This window comes from Paramormyrops kingsleyae, chromosome 4, assembly GCF_048594095.1.
Source record: "Paramormyrops kingsleyae isolate MSU_618 chromosome 4, PKINGS_0.4, whole genome shotgun sequence".
NCBI lineage: Eukaryota > Metazoa > Chordata > Actinopteri > Osteoglossiformes > Mormyridae > Paramormyrops > Paramormyrops kingsleyae.
This window is the reverse complement of record NC_132800.1, coordinates 15,125,252-15,142,861: the sequence shown is the minus strand read 5'-3', so window position 1 is coordinate 15,142,861 and position 17,610 is coordinate 15,125,252. Positions and strand designations below refer to the sequence as shown.

Below are 17,610 nucleotides of genomic sequence, written 5' to 3'. Positions count from 1 at the left end.
CAGCGTCCTTGGACGGACTTCCCGGCTCACCGACCACACCGCACCCGACCAGACTACGAACACGGATATCCCCTTGGCTTTGGTTTTTCGGACTGGGCGGACCCCGGCTTTGACCCTGATTGGACTTTGGATTTCTCTTTGGTTTACCCTAATTAAAGACTTTCGAACCCTGCCCGGGACTTCTGTCGTGACAATTATTAATACCTGGAACATGATTTGCCCATTTAGAGAACATTTTTTTTAATTCTGCATGACATTATTTTTTTTTTTAATTGCTAGAAATAAAATTACTTATACTGAAAATAAAATATATAAAAACTAAAAATAAATATATTTTCAAAATACAACACTAAAAAAAAAAATACAATGGAACTGGGAATGTGGGAGCGATGTTTAGCATGTCACATGACCAGGAATACATGTCCAAACTGAGGCTAAAGTTAACTAGCAAGATTCACAAAGATCCCTCTGCGTCTCACGGGGGGCTGAGCTCAGCATCATCTAATGGGAATAATTCCATGTCAGGCTATGAGATGCGTTTCATTTTCAGGAGAAACTCTTTGGGGGGCATCATACGGTGAAATCAACAATTACGGCAACAGGACGCGCTAAAAGATCCTATTAAACTCAGATTAAGGGCTTCATATTTGCTTTGCCCGGAACTAGAAAACGAACGAAGAAGCTATTAGCTGTATTTCATCTGCCCGTGTCTCATTCGGAGAGCCGTCGCTATGCATGGTAACGGCCGCGCCGCTGAACCAGGGCCTGCCACCAAGCAAACGAATAAAATTAATAATTCATGCATATCATTTAAACTTCCAGAGCAGGCAAAAGAAAATTACAGGAACTCCATAAGACTGCTGCCCTTGGGTGTGGTGGAATCTCTCTGGTGTAATTGATGAGATGTCTTATTATGACAAGAGTTGACAGAGATGTTTTGGTTAAGGGACGGTATTGGGAAAGGGGAGCATCCAAGGTAACTGCTGCTGTAGTAATGCTTACTTGGGGATATTTACATTTAATTAGCAGATACTATTACCCAAAGGAATGTACATCTCAGAAAGCAGACAATCGTCAGGCAGTTCAGTACATCCTGGATAGACTGAGGGTCTGGCATACGGGCTCATTCTGTTGACCCTGGGGTTTAAACCAGCAACCTTCTGATCACAGGCATGGCATCCTAACCCACTGAGTCACACACTGTCCCCAACAGAATCTGCAGAAGTATAATCCAGGCAAGTTTGGATAAACGCACAAGCCCATCCATCCATCCATCCATCCATCCATTTTCTGTACCCGCTTGTCCTATGCAGGGTTGTGGGGGGCCAGATCCTAGGCACAAGGCGATAAACTATGACAACCTTAACTCCTAAAGTAACCAAACAAAATACAACACTTTGGCATTTTTAGTTATTTGATTGCAGTCACAGATTTTTTATAAAATTGAGTTTCCCCACAACATCAAAAAAAGGTCCCCACAAAGGCGGAGTAACAGGCTTTTATCACATTGTGGGGACGTTAGGACCTCACAATGTAATATACAGCTCTGGAAAAAATTAAAAGACCACGGCAACATTTTCAGTTTCACTTATTTCTGAGTTTATGGGAATGTGTCTGTATAAAGTATGCATTCTTCTTGCAAACTCCAGCCTGGCTCTTCCCTGCTTGTCATTGATAAGGACCTTCTTCCTTTATGGGTCTTTAAGGGCTTGAAGGTCACTTGAGGTCATCCTCGGATTTATGAGGCACATTAAAATGTCACTTCTGCCCTTTTCCTGGCTAGTTTTGGTCATTCCCAGTGTCTCCTGCTTCATCATGTTTTTTTTGTGCTGCTGTCTTAGAAACTTTGAGCCTGGAAGCAGCCTGCCGCTCAGCGTAGCCTTCTGCCAACAGAACCAGGATTAAACCAGGATTAAACCAGGATTTAAGAATACAGATTTACAGACGAAAACCCCACAACAACACAGGGAGAACATGCAACCTCCACACACATGGAGTCGGGAGAGAGACTCAGAGATCAGATGTGTGAGGCAACAGTGCTAACGAGTGAGCCAGCAAACCACCCAGTTTAGTTTAAACAAACAAATAAATAAACAAATAAGCATCTTTTGGACACTTCTTCCAAGCCCCTGAAAGGATGACTGAAGAGGTTTGTAGCACCTGACAGCCAACAGCTTGTAGCCTATATTAAACACAAAAAGAACACATGCCCAACTTCTGCAAGATGCTTTGATTAATCTGCTCGCACGGCACAGAGGGAGAGCCAGGGCGGTGTGACCGAGAGGCGGGAAGAGCGCCATCCGCAAGGAAGCGTTCCGGAGTCTCGCTTGAATGCATCTTTCTTCTGCATCTTTTTATTTACTTCATTTTTCCTTTTTGCAAGAGAGAAGCCGCCGGCAGAAATAGCTACAGACGCCGATACACGCAAACACAAGACTATATGGAATTCCCAAATGGTGTGGAACATGGAAGAACTGAGAAGAGTAATCGGGGATTCTAAGGAAACACTGTGGACCAGCTGAGAACAAACCAGAGAAGATTGTGTCAAGCTTAGTCACCTGCTGTCACCCTCTTCCCTGCCCGCAAGCAGGTGGTGGGTATGGGGGCGGCTGGGGGGGGGGGGGGGCTCACCTCTGGAGCTTGTGGCACCAGCTGCAGTTGAAGCCGATCTGGGACGTGATGCAGCGGCTGCAACTGGTGAACTGGAGACAGGCTGGGGGGGGAGAGGAGTTGTTCTTAAAGAACACTAGATCAGAACAAACCTATTAATGCACTTTGTACAAACCTAGAACAAACCTATTAACTCCACTTTTATATGCTAAAGAAGCCATGTACGCCACCTTTTATTTTGATACATAAAGCCATGTACGCCACCTTTTATTTTGATACATGGATTATTTACTCAAACGTAATGCATTGTTTACATCAAGGCCCACTCAGAAAGGCACCCACCCCCACCTGATGATAAAAATTAAACAAACAGTGGAGTCAGAAGATCGTAGCTCGCAGGCTGGTTAGCAGAACATGCTGCTTCAGTGTCTCCTAAATAAGGAGCGTGTTTATTTTATATTGAGGGTAGCGACTGAGGCTAACAGGGGGCCTCATGCAAATGTGTGGTTCCAGCATAAACACTGCCGCTGGTTTATGTATATACACATATAGACACAGTAATATTTGCAAACTATAGAACTTGCCTACATCTTTGAGAGGTAGAGGAGGTAAGGGAGACACGCTGACGCGCATTCTGCTCTTTACAGCGGTGATTCTCAGCCCTAAGCTTGGTGGTGCATTACTGAGGACTCTGGCCCCTGAATCCCACCTAACGGTAAACACACATTCAGGGCCATCCTACATGGCTCCATCAAGTGGACCAGTGTTTGTGAGCCTTATTCTGTCTAGGTGAACTTCAGCCTCTATGCTGGACCACGTGTGCCGTTGGAGATTCTGGCATAGGTTGCTCTGTGCTCCTGGGCTGTTGGACATACTTCAGGTCCTTACTGATCCTTCTCCAGTGTGGTTTAGCATTTTCTACCCATCTTCTTCTCGGCCTGGCCCCCGGGGGCCACTTTACAGGTTTAAAACAGATGGGCAAAACCACATGTACTCCCCTGTGTGGAAAGACCTAGAAAAGAAGCCAGGGACCAGTCCCCCTAGGTCTGCATCAATACCCTACCAAGCTTTTACTATTCAGACCAAGGCTACCTTCAGTTTGCCTTCACGCATATCGATGTTCTCCAGCCCTCCCTATACTCATAAGCAGATGACCTCCCTCTCTCTTTAAGAGTGATTCCCGTTTTGGTCCTTGGGGACCTACAGACAAGCCACGTTTTTGCTACAGGGAGCTGAGAGGGAGCAAAAACGTGGAATGCCTGTGGGTGTCTGAGAACTGGACTGGGAAGCACTGCCTAAAACCCTTGTTTCACCCAATAAAGCCAAATGTCTTCACTTAAAATAACTACCAGTAAAATCGAGTGTGTCGACAGACTGAACGCCTGTCCACGTTCTGGCCTTGGGTGTCAAGGTACAGAGCTGCTCTTACTCATTACCAGCTAACCATTCCCTGCCCTTTCTTGCCAGGAGACGGAATATCACGGCGGTGTCCTTAAGGCCTTACTGGGCAGCGGTATGATCTCAACAGCCGTGCAGTTGGTGATCTTGTTCTTCAGGAGCTCCACGCGGTGGTACTCGTATATCGTCCTCCTCCGAACATCTGAGTGCGGGGAGAAAAAAAGAGACGGAAATAAACATTCTGCTTTGAACATGGAAACTGGGGCAGGCGGTCCTACCGGGACACTGGGGGACAGATCCAGGACACCGGGGGAATATTTGTTTCTTCTCCTAGCCCCCTGTCGGCCTGCCGCATTGCCACAGTGCATTATTTACAGCTTCTGATCTTTTTATTTATTTGGCCAGATTGTTGTATCGCTATAGGAGCTGAGGGCCATGTTACAGCATCTTCCCTTTTAAGTGAGACGGCCCCCCAACTGTGAAGCGGGAGCTGGGTCCATGGATGCGATTAGAGATGCTGTGGGGATGTATGTTGTGGGGCCGGTGTTCAGCCGCCCTTGATCCTGATACCAGATCTTTGCAGGCTCTTTTTAGCATCCCAGTACTACCATGATGGCCAGATGACCCTGTTATTTTCCCTATTACCTTTTGTGCTCTTTACCAGTCCCACCACTCCTAAAAACAATGGGAGCTGAAACTGCCCAGAACTTGCGTTTTGTGTTCTGTTTGTGCTACAGTCTCAGACGATCAACAAATGATTGTATTTATTGGCAGTACATCAATCAGAAGACGACTTTCATGATGTCCTCCTTTCTAACTGCCGGTGCGTCCAAAACAAGTTGCCCATCCAACTTTCATACTACAGGGCTCATGGGAATGGACACCAAAGACGGGTTGCCAATGTTTTTTAGGCTAACATCAATAGTTTATTATTTAATTATAGTTTAATTATAGTTGCAGACGGGTGTTTCATGTTGTGTTTTACAGAAAGACTCCAATTTAAGCACCAGCAGGGATGCTCTTGGTTAGCAGCGCGGCTACCTGCTATTCCGGAACCTGCCCTGTATTGTGGACTTTTGCCTCGGTGTCTGCAGGGCAAAAACGAGCTTCTTCTCATCCAGTCAGTCTGCCTTTACTAAGCTCTCAGGGGCTGAAGATGCTTACAGACCTTGTCACATGCTGATAATGCCCTGAATCTGCAGGGAGCATGACGGTTAAGGACCCCCTACTGGGGGCCCCTTAAGACCCTCCGTCAGCATCTCTGCTGCTGTGGTGAAGAGGGCTTATGCAGAAATCACTGCTTAGACTCTGGGTCTACAAGACACGACCCCATGGGGTCTCACAGTTCAGTTCCAGGGTTTCACCTGTTTCCCGTCTCGGTCCTCACAGCCACACACTGCCAGCTGACGGTGAGGAACTCTGATCTCTGACTTTCACTGGATTTGGAAGGAATGTCGCAGATGTTTCCACATCTCACTGGACCGGCCCAGATTAGTACAAATCTGTTATTTTCACATTGTGGGGACCATTTTTCAGGTACCCATAAAGACCTCTGAATGCAATGAAAAACGTAAAAATGCCAAAAGTCTCCAATTTAGTTTGGTTACTTATGGATAAGGTTAGGGTTGGGTAGGGGTTAAGGTCGTTGTGTGTGTGTGTGTGTGTGTGTCTGTCTATCCCTACACAGGGTGCACACAGATAATCCCACAGTTCATCCCAACAGACATCAGCTTGTTACAACAATTTTCCCCCTTGTTCTACCTCTCCGTTAAACAGCCATCAGTGCTTCCACTTGCCGACTCCCACCATCCCATAATCTCCGGAGACTGCGGAGCTCCTGCTGACAAAGCGGTTTGGGCAGCCAAGTCGGCAGAGCGGGCCGGCAAGGCCGGACTGTTTGTGGCGTGTTACCCATGTTTAACGAGAAGTCGTGAGTCGCAGATTAATGTGGCAGAGCATGAGAGGCTTGGGACTGGGTCCGCTCCTCCTTAAGGGCTATAATCTACAGGCAAAAGGTGATCTGTCACTGGCAGATATGCTTATACCATCCTGTGGCCACACAAACCCCGACTGAACTCAGCTCAGGCAAGTGATGCCATGTTGTGGCTTGGCTTAGGAACACGGCACATCTGCCTAAAGCACAGACAGAGGTGGCCCAGTTACAGGGTGAAACTCACTAGTTGAGCAGATGGCGTTCCATTCGATCCCTGCTCTAGAATGAAAAGCGTGGTATGTGGATTCCTATGCGATTACGGATTTTAGAGGCAAGGACAGAAATCCCAGAATGCTGTTCATGTCGGTGGTAAAGTGTGAGGCACGCCATTTGTCAGTGACTGTCCTTAGTCAGGGTCCACAGTGTCTCTAGTGGGACACTTATAACTTGCATTGATGTCATAGCTGATTTGCTTTTTGATTGGTTGGTCAGGGAAAAGAGCAGGTACTTTGTGGCAGTGATAGTGACTATGGCCAGTGCACTTGCGCTACAGCAGACTGTGAACAATGAGAGGCTACATGATGGAAGAAACACCCATAATTCCACTGGGTCCTGGCGAGGGGGAGGGCTTCTGACCTCAAGCAATTAGCCTGTCGAAGCTAAAATCCAAACAACTGTAATTAGCCATAAATCATCCTTCCTCATATTAGCCCAATCAAATTACCTGGGATTTACAAATTAGGCCATTAGTTATGCTAATCAGACCCATCAGTCCCTTGCAATTAACGCAGCAAACACAGCACAAGCGTCACGGCTGAATGGCAGAGTCACGAATCGCTCCAAAGGATCCGTGTCGCTTCGTCAGAGTTTGAGAAAGGAGGACACGCTCTAAGGGATCCTCACACTCCATGAAGCTGAGTGCTCCCTGTAGGCCACAAGCTGCCGGGAAAGAGGCTCGGGCCAAGCCCCGCTCCAGTGGCACGGAAGAACAGCCCCTCCTGCTTTTAAATAATAAAGAAATTCTGGGAAGCTGTGCTGGGGAAGCGCTGCACCGGCTCTCGGGCAGGCAGATCTGCTGATTCTATGTATTCCGACACCGACTTTTGCTTTCCGTGGTTTGCATCCCTCCGGCACGCGAGAAGTCCTGCTGCGCACCGTCGAGGCCCATCCATCCAGCCAGTGGGGTCTCCCTTTGTCTCCACAAGCTCCAGTCAGAAGTCCTTGGTTTTATCGACTTGCTGAGTCATCCCTAGAGACTCCAGTTCACTTCCGGCAAGGGTCAGACGAACAGTGCCCCCCAGTTGGAAGGATTGGGTTTGGCCTCTTCTCTCTTTCATCCCTGTGGGATTTATTCAGTTGGGGGGGGGGGGGGGGGTTCCCAAAGACTCCAAGTCCAACATAGCATGAATCCGCGTGGCCGTGAAGGGAATCTTACAGCACAACAGGGGGAATTGTGGGCAGGGGATGTTCAATCATTCAAACCAGGCATGACATGTAATTGTTTCAAGAGTAACCGCTACGTCTGACATAACAACATGACTAACAGAAGTGTTATGTAGCTTAAGGCAAACCTAGGGGGGAGGAGACTGGGGGCCCCTGGCTAATCACATGCTTGGTCCACCCTGAGGCTGGGCAAATGGCCCACTGACCACACTAACCACACCGTATTTCTGTACTATTGTATGCAGAACGCAAGCAAGCATTTTTAAAACAGTAAAAAGGAGATCTTACATGTTTCAGCAAAAATTGTTGCCTTTCCAAATGATTACTTTTCAGGTGAAACACTGGCATGGGTTAAGGATGGAGAAGTGACATTACTTTTAATTTTCTTACAAAAACCAGCCCACTGATAACTGTATCACAGTCTTTAAGCTGGAAAAAAAATCCTAGCATGATCTATAACCACACAAACATCTGAGCGTCTGTAGACCAGTTTAAGGCAGCTTATCCCAAGGAAGATGCACTGCACGCTATTGCCACCGTATCACACAGCAGAGAAGGAGAGAGAGAGAGAGAGAGCTGCGAGAACTGCAGGCTGGCTCTTCCGCTAGCACAATGCGCTAACGCAACGCACCAATGCCAGAGGACCTCACCGCGAACTGTAGACAAGTAAGCCTCTTAGCTTAGCGACGGCTCGCTGGCATGCCAGTAGGCGGCTAACTCAGTGCCTGAGAGCCGACGCATGCGGTTATTTGGGTCGCTGGATCCAGCCCTGCGTAATAAATTTGAGGGATGTGAATTAATGAGACTTGGTCAAAGTACTGAGCCTCTGTGAGCATTTATGAGAGGGCAGGAAGTATGAGCAGCCTATAGCTCTGGGTGATGGCTTTCACATGTCTGAGGGGCTGTCAGGGTGAATGCTCGTTCTATTCGGCACCCCCCCACAGGCACGCTGAAAAACCCCAGACATCAGCAAAAATGTTTTGAGGGGATATTATCAGGGATGACTGTGGATGCAGCAAATTTAAAATTAAGATGAAGTACAGAAGCCTCTGTGGCGGCACAGGATTTCCCGTCCCTGATGCAGTATCGGGGGAGGTCCTGACGCTTACAGCCACACCCTGTCCCGTCGAAACAGCTGGCCAGCTGTCCCCTCAGCAGACATGGGACACGGCAAAGGTAACATCTGCTCAAATCCCTCTGTCAGTGTCTCTCGGATTATTGAAAGCTGAACTACGGAGGATTTTAAAAAATGAAGATGCAGATGTCTCACACTCTCTGCTGTGACTCTGATATCAACTGACATTGATTATGGAGTACCGAACATTTTCTAATATTATCAAATCATTTAGAAAATAATGCAAAAAAAAATTATCTCACATTGCCTTGGTAACAGTACAATACACTGCTCAATGACATCGTCGGTTACCTCAGAATTGGATTCCCTGAAATTTGGGGAGGCAGGGGGTGGGGGGGTGGAATCCAGCAGCAGCTAGACGTGTGTTTAGACTTGAGAGCATGCAGTGGGGGCAGCATTGCAGAAGGGAAACTGAGGGGCGTTATTTACCTGCCTGGACGTGGACCGTTTAAATGAAAGGACAGGATGAATGTGATTCTGAGACCTGCTATTCTCTTTATAGATACAGGAATAATTACTCATTAGTTCCATCCATCCACTCCATTTTCTGTAACCACTTGTCCTAATCAGCGTCACAGGGGGTCCTGAGCCTATCCCAGAGGCTACAGGTGCAAGGCAGGGAACAACCCAAGATGGGGCACCAACCCCATCGTAGGGCACACTTACACACCATTCACTCACACACCATTCACTCACACACCATTCACTCACACACCATTCACTCACACACCATTCACTCACACACCTTTCACTCACACATGCACACCTAGAGGCAATTTAGCAACTCCAATTAACCTCAGCATATTTTTGGACTGTGGGGGGAAAATGGAGTACCCGGAGGAAATCTCATGATGACATGGGGAGAACATGCAAACTCCACACACATGGAGCCATGGTGGAGACTGGGACCTGGTCCCAGAGGTGTGAGGCTAGCGTGCTAACCGCTGCACCTCATGAGTTTCACATGGAACAAAATGACGCTGCCAATAATCAGTGTTGATAGGAACATCCATCCAAGCACTGATCACGAAGCAGGGGAACACCCAGTCAATCACGGGCACGCACACACATGCACAATCACACACTATGAGCAATTTGCACCAATTCAACCAACATTTTTTGACCTGTGGGAGGAAACGGGAGTATGTGGAGGAAACACACATTAGCAAAGAGGGGACATGAAAGACAAACTGACACAGCTGGGAGTGGGAACTGAACCCACAACCTTAGAGGTGCAGGGCAACGGTGCCACCTGCTGGAAATTATTTTGAATCACTCTCTGCAACTGAACCCAAGGGTCATTGTGGTGAGCTTTGCAGGACAGCCTGGAGAGATTGGGGAGTGACCTCACAACTGTACGTCCTTGAGGTTTCACTCCGTACAAGTGTAGGGCTTTCCAAAGGCCTAAATGGCCTTCTGTGGTTGGAGACCACAACACACGTGGCAAAATCAACATGCGACTTACTGGGTATCTGCTGGATCCTATGGACAACCACGAAGGCATCGGAGAGGCCAATTTTTACGGGATGATTGACGGAGCTGATTCTGGTCACATCAATGGGAATCTGAAAAAAGGAGACATGCAAATCAACATGCCATATTTGCAGATTCCCCCACGTGGGCGTTGTGATCGAGTAGGAATGTGGAAGCTGTGGCTAGTCGACGGCAACAGCGGGAACGGGGCGAAAACACTCTCCATCCTGCCCTGGAGATGTTTGCTTCAACAAGACGCTTGGTGAGAAAAAAACACACATATAACCAAAATGTTAATGTAGCAAAAAAGAAAAAAAAAAAGATTTCTAGCCAAAGGCAAAGCTGGAAACTCCGTGGCGCTCATATCTGCTGCTCATACAGAAGCAGGCAGGTTGTTAAAAATTTCATGGCGGCCTTTTGAATAAGAACATAATCACATATTTATAGGTCATATTCTGAATTTCCTCACCATCTGCAGCCCTTTGTGTCATGTCTGACAGGGGATGAGAGACTAAAGAACTAAAAGGCAGGGCCAATATTAAAATATGGCACTCCAAGCACGAAAGAGACTGAAGGGGTTTATGTGATGAGGCGGAATCGAGGTCTCGTGGAAGGTACCGCTGGTGGCCACTAGGTGGAGGAATGGTTAAGGAGTTTGCAGACTTAAACCTGCATAAGCTGACCATAATAATATATCCACCCATAAAACTAACTAAACATGCACATTTTGAAAGGTACAAACATTTCCTATAAATATTGGTCTTATTCAACAATATATGCATCTATTTAGACAAAATAATAATATATATTTATATAATTAAAATTATAACTAACATTAGCTTGCTTTCTGATGATCTAGTTATTATACAGGGTCAGTATGGAGATAGATTTATGCCTAAAGTAACTATATTTAAATGTGACGATGATATAATAATTTTATGAAACGTAAATCCATATTCAGAGTCGCGAATGTGTGCATCTGCCTGTCGCTTAAGTTTCATGAGAACAACCATCATTTTACATCTACGAATCCTAATTTATGAGTCAGAATTCCAGTTTACACATTTACAACGTCAGCACTACATTTATGAATCGTTAATTACATGGGGAAATTTATGTTGCCAGTGGCCAATATATAGGTTTAGACAAAATAAAAAATCTCACTGTCACCAAGTTCTAATGACTGTAAGCCAAATAGAGAACTCCAGAGAACTGTCGGGGCTGAGCTGAAAGCGGAAGACAATTTACATCTAAAGTAATCGCAGGTAAAAATGAATTGCAATCCAAAATCATAGTAAGATCGGCCATTGGCAATATAACTTTCCCCATGTAACTAGTGGTTTGTCAGAGTAGTACTCAAGTTGCAAATGCATAAACTGTGATCCATAATCGGATCTTGGCCATCGTAAACTTGTAAACTGCGATTTGTAAATGTAAAATAAGGACTGTACAGTGTACTCATGAAACGCATGCGGCAGGTAGAGTTACATCTGGGCTCTCAAGTTCCATCAAAAGTTTGGAGTCAGATTACGTCTGTTAGAGGCGCAGCGTGTGTCTGACGGCCAAGGCGTGATACTTTAGAGCCCTGCCTACCGTATCCAGTGAATCTTACTCTGCCACTTCCACCTCGTCTGCACTCCGTATGTACGTGCATCCATGTAATAACGTGCCTGCAGCGGGGTCACATGCAACAAATGCTATTTTCTGATTGGCTGGTAGGTGGCTATTGATATTAACTCTGTCTAACTCAATCGAGACATCTTACGAACTCGGCGGAAAATTCCGCTCCATATACAGTACCTGCGCCTGGTCCAGTAATTCTATACATCGGGACACCATGGTGGGCGTTATCCCTTATTTCTTAGCCTGAGAAATACAAGGTGTGGCGTGTGAGCGTGTGAACTGCTTGAAATGCGGTCTCACGGTCAATGTGTGAGAACTGAGAGCAATGGTTACATATTCTCCAAACCTTAATATGGATTTGTGTTTCATAAAATTATGAGACCGTTGTGACATTTAAGAACGATTACTGAAGATGTTTTTCAACCTACGCCTATGAATGAATTGCGCATTAGCGGCTATAAATTGTCTAAACTACTCTTGTAAAATGAGAATCTGTAAACCTAGAGTGAGAACGAACTGAATGTGTGAATCTGTTGTCCTAAATGTCACAGTAGAAGTGTGCTTGCAAATTCATTGCCTACAGGTAAAGTTATACATATAAAAATATGATTTCTAATTTGCAATTCATTTTTTTCCCGAACGATTTAAATCTATCTCCATATGTCAGTCAAAAGGTTGGACACACATCACTAAGCACATCTCGAGGTTATGTAACTACTTTATTATTTTGTGAACAAGGAAAGAGACGGAGTGTTGTGACAGACAACCTGCCCCCCCACAATCCACCTGATCTAAACCCTACAGAATAGGTATATATAGGTATAGGATGAGTTGGATTGAAAACTTAATTTTACTGAAAACTTGTGGGAACTGCTTCAGGACTGTGAGAGAAGCATTTCAGGTCACTGCATCTGGAAGCTGGTTGAAAGAATACCAAGTGTCTCATATATAACTCTTTAAAATGTGAGGAAGAAGTGTTAGCATCGAGTTTAAAGATCCTGAGACTAAACACTGATGATAAAACCCTCAAACAGTAGATCTCAGTCACTGTTCAAGACTGGTCCTTAGGCTGAATTTTGTGTCATTGTCCAACATGTGAAACAACACTCCATCCACACATAGTGTTTGTCATGTTGAAAAAAGTTGAAGCATTTTGCACTGTTAATGTCCCTTTTTTGCATTGTTGTGTCTGATTTTAAAGAGCAAACCTAATAAATAATAAAACCATTTCTTTGTGCCATCCTGCTGTTCTTGATACAAAACCAGCTTCAAGAATGAGTAGAGTAGTGCCTACTGCAAATAAACTGAGTAGCAGCAAACACCATATATAACTTGCTTTTCGTGCACATACATACTTATGATAAAGTTTCATTTATCAATGACACACAATAAGACAGCAAAACAGTAACTAATAATAAAATAAAACAGTTATTAAAAAAGGGGTCACTTGGATACAAGCACTATGATACCACGACAGTCGATGTTATAACCTAAATGACCAGCGGGTGCGTAGCTTAAACAGCGGCGTCAGATTGCACCACATGTACATTATCGCTAGGCGAATGAAGCACTTTTATACATAAATTTCGTAAAACAGATTACAGTGCCAATTCAGTGTTACCGTTAACACCTACTGTATGCCATCAATATAATCATGTTTCACTCAGCTACCAATGGCAATGAGTGTTTTTGGCCGTAAACGAAGAGACAAACCAGGAAAAGCTACAGTAGTATGGTGATGATAAGATATTCAGCGATCCTTCACTTTAGTAGCGAGTATCTGAAGATAAATGTTATTGTAGAAAGTAGTGTTTGACCTCCTTTCTCTCAGAAGAATCTAAACTTTAAAACAATATGTATTAGTAAGCACTATGAGTATTTTTAACACACAATGCCGCAGATGTGACTTAAGAGGTGCCAACAATGGTCGTGTGACCCACTTTTGGGTCATGACCCACCAGTTGAGAAACACTGCATTAAACAATTTCCTTCAAGATAATAAACATTTTCTGACTCTGATTCTGAAAAGCAAGTGTGTCCAGACTGTACAAGTCATTGTTTACTGTACGTACATACTGAAAATTTCCCAAACAAGGATTATCAAGTGTTATAATGACTTTTTTTTTGCACAACACTTCAAATTAATTTCCAAATATCTAAATAAGACCCATCCGTATTTCAGTCACTTATCCTGGTCAGAGACATGGGGCACCTGGAACCTCTCTCAGGTAGGACAGGGCACAAACCTAAGGAACTGAAGGGGACTTGGGACCCCAAAAACAAACGTGGCCAAAGCCAGTCTAGAGGATGACAATCTAAAAATGACCAAGGACTGTCTTCACAAGGTGGGAGCCTTGGCTCGAGCCCCTCTCAGGCCCCAGGGCCCTCGGCTTAAACCGTAATCCAGCCAGGGGTGAGGTATATGTACACGGTTATTTTGGATCAAAACTGGATTATGAAAAAAAGAGAAGAAGAGATCAAGTAGTATTTTAATGCCTGAAATCATTCACTAAATCTATTTTCCAGCCAGTTGACTAAACACTGACTTTACGGAAAAGTTTTTCTTTTAATACAAGTCTGTTCACTTTTCAAATCCATTTCAAACAGAATCGCTGGATTCCTGCTAAATAATTAGAGGATTACGCGAGCGATTTACCGTGGTGGTATTTGCCTCTAGGGTGCGGCTTAAATTATATTTGCGTGGATACTCATGCAAGCGGCCTTGCAAAAAGGCCTTTATCCCAACATGACATGTAAGAATAACACGAGGTTATGTTCTAATGCAAGAGAAAGAGAAGTAAGCAGGAAGTGTGAGAGAGGGAGACAGGAAGTGTGAGAGAGGGAGACAGGAAGTTTGAGAGAGGGAGACAGGAAGTTTGAGAGAGGGAGACAGGAAGTGTGAGAGAGGGAGACAGGAAGTTTGAGAAAGGGAGACAGGAAGACGACAATCACCTCCTTGTACGCAAACACAATCCTTCCATTGCTGTGTAGTGTGGCCTGGAAGGTGAAGCTTCCTAGATTGTAGTTGTCTTGGAGATGGACATGGTCCCACTGGACCACCAAAGCCGTGCCTAGGGGATGACAATTGGGCCAATCAGAACTGCTGCCACAGTTAAGATTCTGCTCTTGGTTCTTGCAGCCAAATTTTGAAGCAGCCTGTGTGGTGTTGACACTGGGGACTAGCACTGGGTTCCATCGCCAGCGAGCTGCCGGGAATGATCTTAAAAAATAAAAATACCAATATGCAAAACATTTCAGGGCCCAGACGAGGATCTGTAACAGGCAAGTTTTTGAGTAACGAATCACAGTCATCCTGGAGGATGGATCAGTGATGAACTGTGACGTGCAGGACATTACAGGGGTAGCGTGGTTGCCGTTGACGACAGTGGCGGCTACAATCGGCCTTGTCCTGTCACCCCTCAGGCAGCCATAAACTTAAGCACCAGCGCAAAGCTTGGTTTAAACTATCTCTGTAAACCTACTTATTATGCGTGGAGTGAAGGTCCGTATCACAGTGCCACCTAGGCAGTCACCCACAAAAGACCCACCCGTCACAGGTACAGGCATGACCACCACTCTCATTCTTACTTTGCCATTTATATGTTCAGCTATAGGGCTGAACTAAGACCCCCACTAACTACTCAACAGGCCACGAAATGCCGGCGAGACAATTGGACATTAAACCACTGCCGTGCAAGAGGGGAGGGCATAAAACAGGAACCCTTATCACCCCCTCACCCCCAATGTCCTATTTATGAAACTGAGGCTTGGGTTCTCGAATATTCTCCCTTTATCTGCGTTTATCGATCCCTGGAGTTGTTGCATGTATATTCTCTCTTTATCTGTGTTAGTCGATCCCTTCAGTTCTTGCATGGTTGCAGTAGGCTGTGATGAAGTAATTAAAAAGGATTTTAAATGAATAAATGATCCCAAACTCATTTTGTAGATAAATGTGAAAATGGAATAAACGCCACAAACTGCGGTGGCTGCATTTATGTGATATCTATCTGCTCCTCAGTTTTTTTTTTTTTTAAATATGTATGGCTGTAGGGGATGTGGCCTATGGTATATATGCATATAAGAACCTCGGCCAATTGGCCTACGGTATATGTGCATATAAGAACCTCGGCCAATTGGCCTACGGTATATATGCATATAAGAACCTTGGCCGTTCAGGCTGTTCTTGGGATGCTGTGTATCGTAAGTGAGCTGCATTTGTATCACAGGTGGCTTTGTGACGTCCCCCTCGCCCTCACACCCCCCCCCACTCCAGCATCCCCTCACCCCCACCGGTCTCATTTTTCATACAAGGCATCCCTTTATGAAAACAATTACCCTTTCTTTCCAGTGTGACAATCTGATGTGGAACTACCATGTGAAGGTTCTGGAAATTCTACCTTTCGTATACCCAAACCATTCATTAAACATAATATTTATTATCCCTGCAGCACTTAAAATTACACATTAATTTTGTTATAAAAAAATAAACACTAAAGGCCACTCTGGGAATTGTAGAGCAAGCAATGCAATTAAAATATGCAATTATACCTATAAAGAACTAACAAAATAATGTGGCTGTAATTACCATAAATCCTCTGATCCAGATGGAACATTCCGGTAGATGGCATTTTGGCGCTTACCATTGTCAAAGTAGATGACCGTGGAATTCCGGGACACGCTGGGGTCAAAGTTGGCCATGAGTGGGGCGATGAACTGGGTGGCAGTCAGCATGCGGTGCACCACGTCGCCCGTGTAGATGAACCCTGGCAGATAGGGGGCAGCAGACCTTTCAGAAAGCAGATTATTCTGGCTGACATTTAAATCGGGGGCGTTCTACAAGCACAATTGTTCCCTCTGCCTCCCGATGAGCTACACAAGCACATTGCAGCAGTCCCAGAACGGGTCCCTGAGGAACATCAGAACTGGCTTCTGGGAACCACCTTCCTCATACAATATTAGTCCAGGTGCTGGTTAATTGAACCATTCATTTCAAACATCTTCTAGAAGATTGAAAAGATTTAGAATAAAACAACCAAAGAGTGGAAAAGATAATTTCTCCTGATCCTGATAACACAATGAAAAGAAACATTTAAATTAAAATTCCATTCAGCAAACAAAGCTGCCGCTCGGTGCTTTGTCGTACAGAGATATCATGTCCTATAGGGTTAGGGTTTAAACCCCTGAGGTTTGTAACTAATACAGCTACTTATTCACCTGCCATGTTCCATATCACGACATAAGCTGCAGGAAATGACACACTGAGTTTAAATAAGTAATACAATGGATTTAAGCACTGGATAGTTCCATAAGCTATCTGTAATTAAAAAGGAAATCAGAGGTGTTTGAGGCGTGGAGCGGAAATATGAGGTTTGTCGCTAGTGGTGCGCTATTGTGGATATTTTGACTACTTCCGATAGATTTTTGTGCAATATATTAGATTAGAACTTCATTAATCCCAGATGGAAATTCTTCTTAATTAATACTACTGATAACTGATAACTGGCAAGCTTGTGCAACGTCACGTCATTTTTTATCATCTGTGGAAATGGAAAGATTGATCCCTGAGCCAGGTTTAATAATAAACTATAAACATGTTGTGGGCCAGTAGACTGAGACCTGAATAAACTGACGAAATCCTTCATCCTCCACTATGAAAAATGGCTGATTGTCTAATGTGACCATTTCCAATATCGTAGTTATATCATTAGCTATGGTGCTGCTATCTTTGACTATTTACAAAAGTCTAAATGTTGCCCAGCAATATCAACCAAGACAGACTCATCAGACCAATATCTTAATTTTTAACAAACCTTAGCTGATACTAGGATGTTACCTGATATATTGTGCATCTCTATTTGTTTATGCTGCTGCAGGATCTACAGACAAGGTCAGACATATAACACCAGGTGACAAGAGCTTTAACTATGTTAGGTGCTGACTAGACACACCGGACTCGCCGGCTAGATTACAGCACCCGACATTCGCTTCACGCGCC

At 44.8% G+C, this 17,610-nt stretch overlaps 1 protein-coding gene across 1 annotated transcript in view; it reads right to left on the bottom strand.

The window, feature by feature from the left end:
* Positions 1 to 17,610, bottom strand: part of plxdc2b (plexin domain containing 2b) — a 101,255-nt gene that overhangs the window by 20,943 nt on the left and 62,702 nt on the right. Inside the window, exons 5-9 of the mRNA XM_072710736.1 lie at positions 16,256 to 16,378; positions 14,568 to 14,686; positions 9,985 to 10,084; positions 4,115 to 4,210; positions 2,632 to 2,713 (exon numbers count right to left, since the gene is read on the bottom strand). Coding sequence (XP_072566837.1) covers positions 2,632 to 2,713; positions 4,115 to 4,210; positions 9,985 to 10,084; positions 14,568 to 14,686; positions 16,256 to 16,378 — 520 coding nt within the window. The remainder of the gene's footprint in view (positions 1 to 2,631; positions 2,714 to 4,114; positions 4,211 to 9,984; positions 10,085 to 14,567; positions 14,687 to 16,255; positions 16,379 to 17,610) is intronic.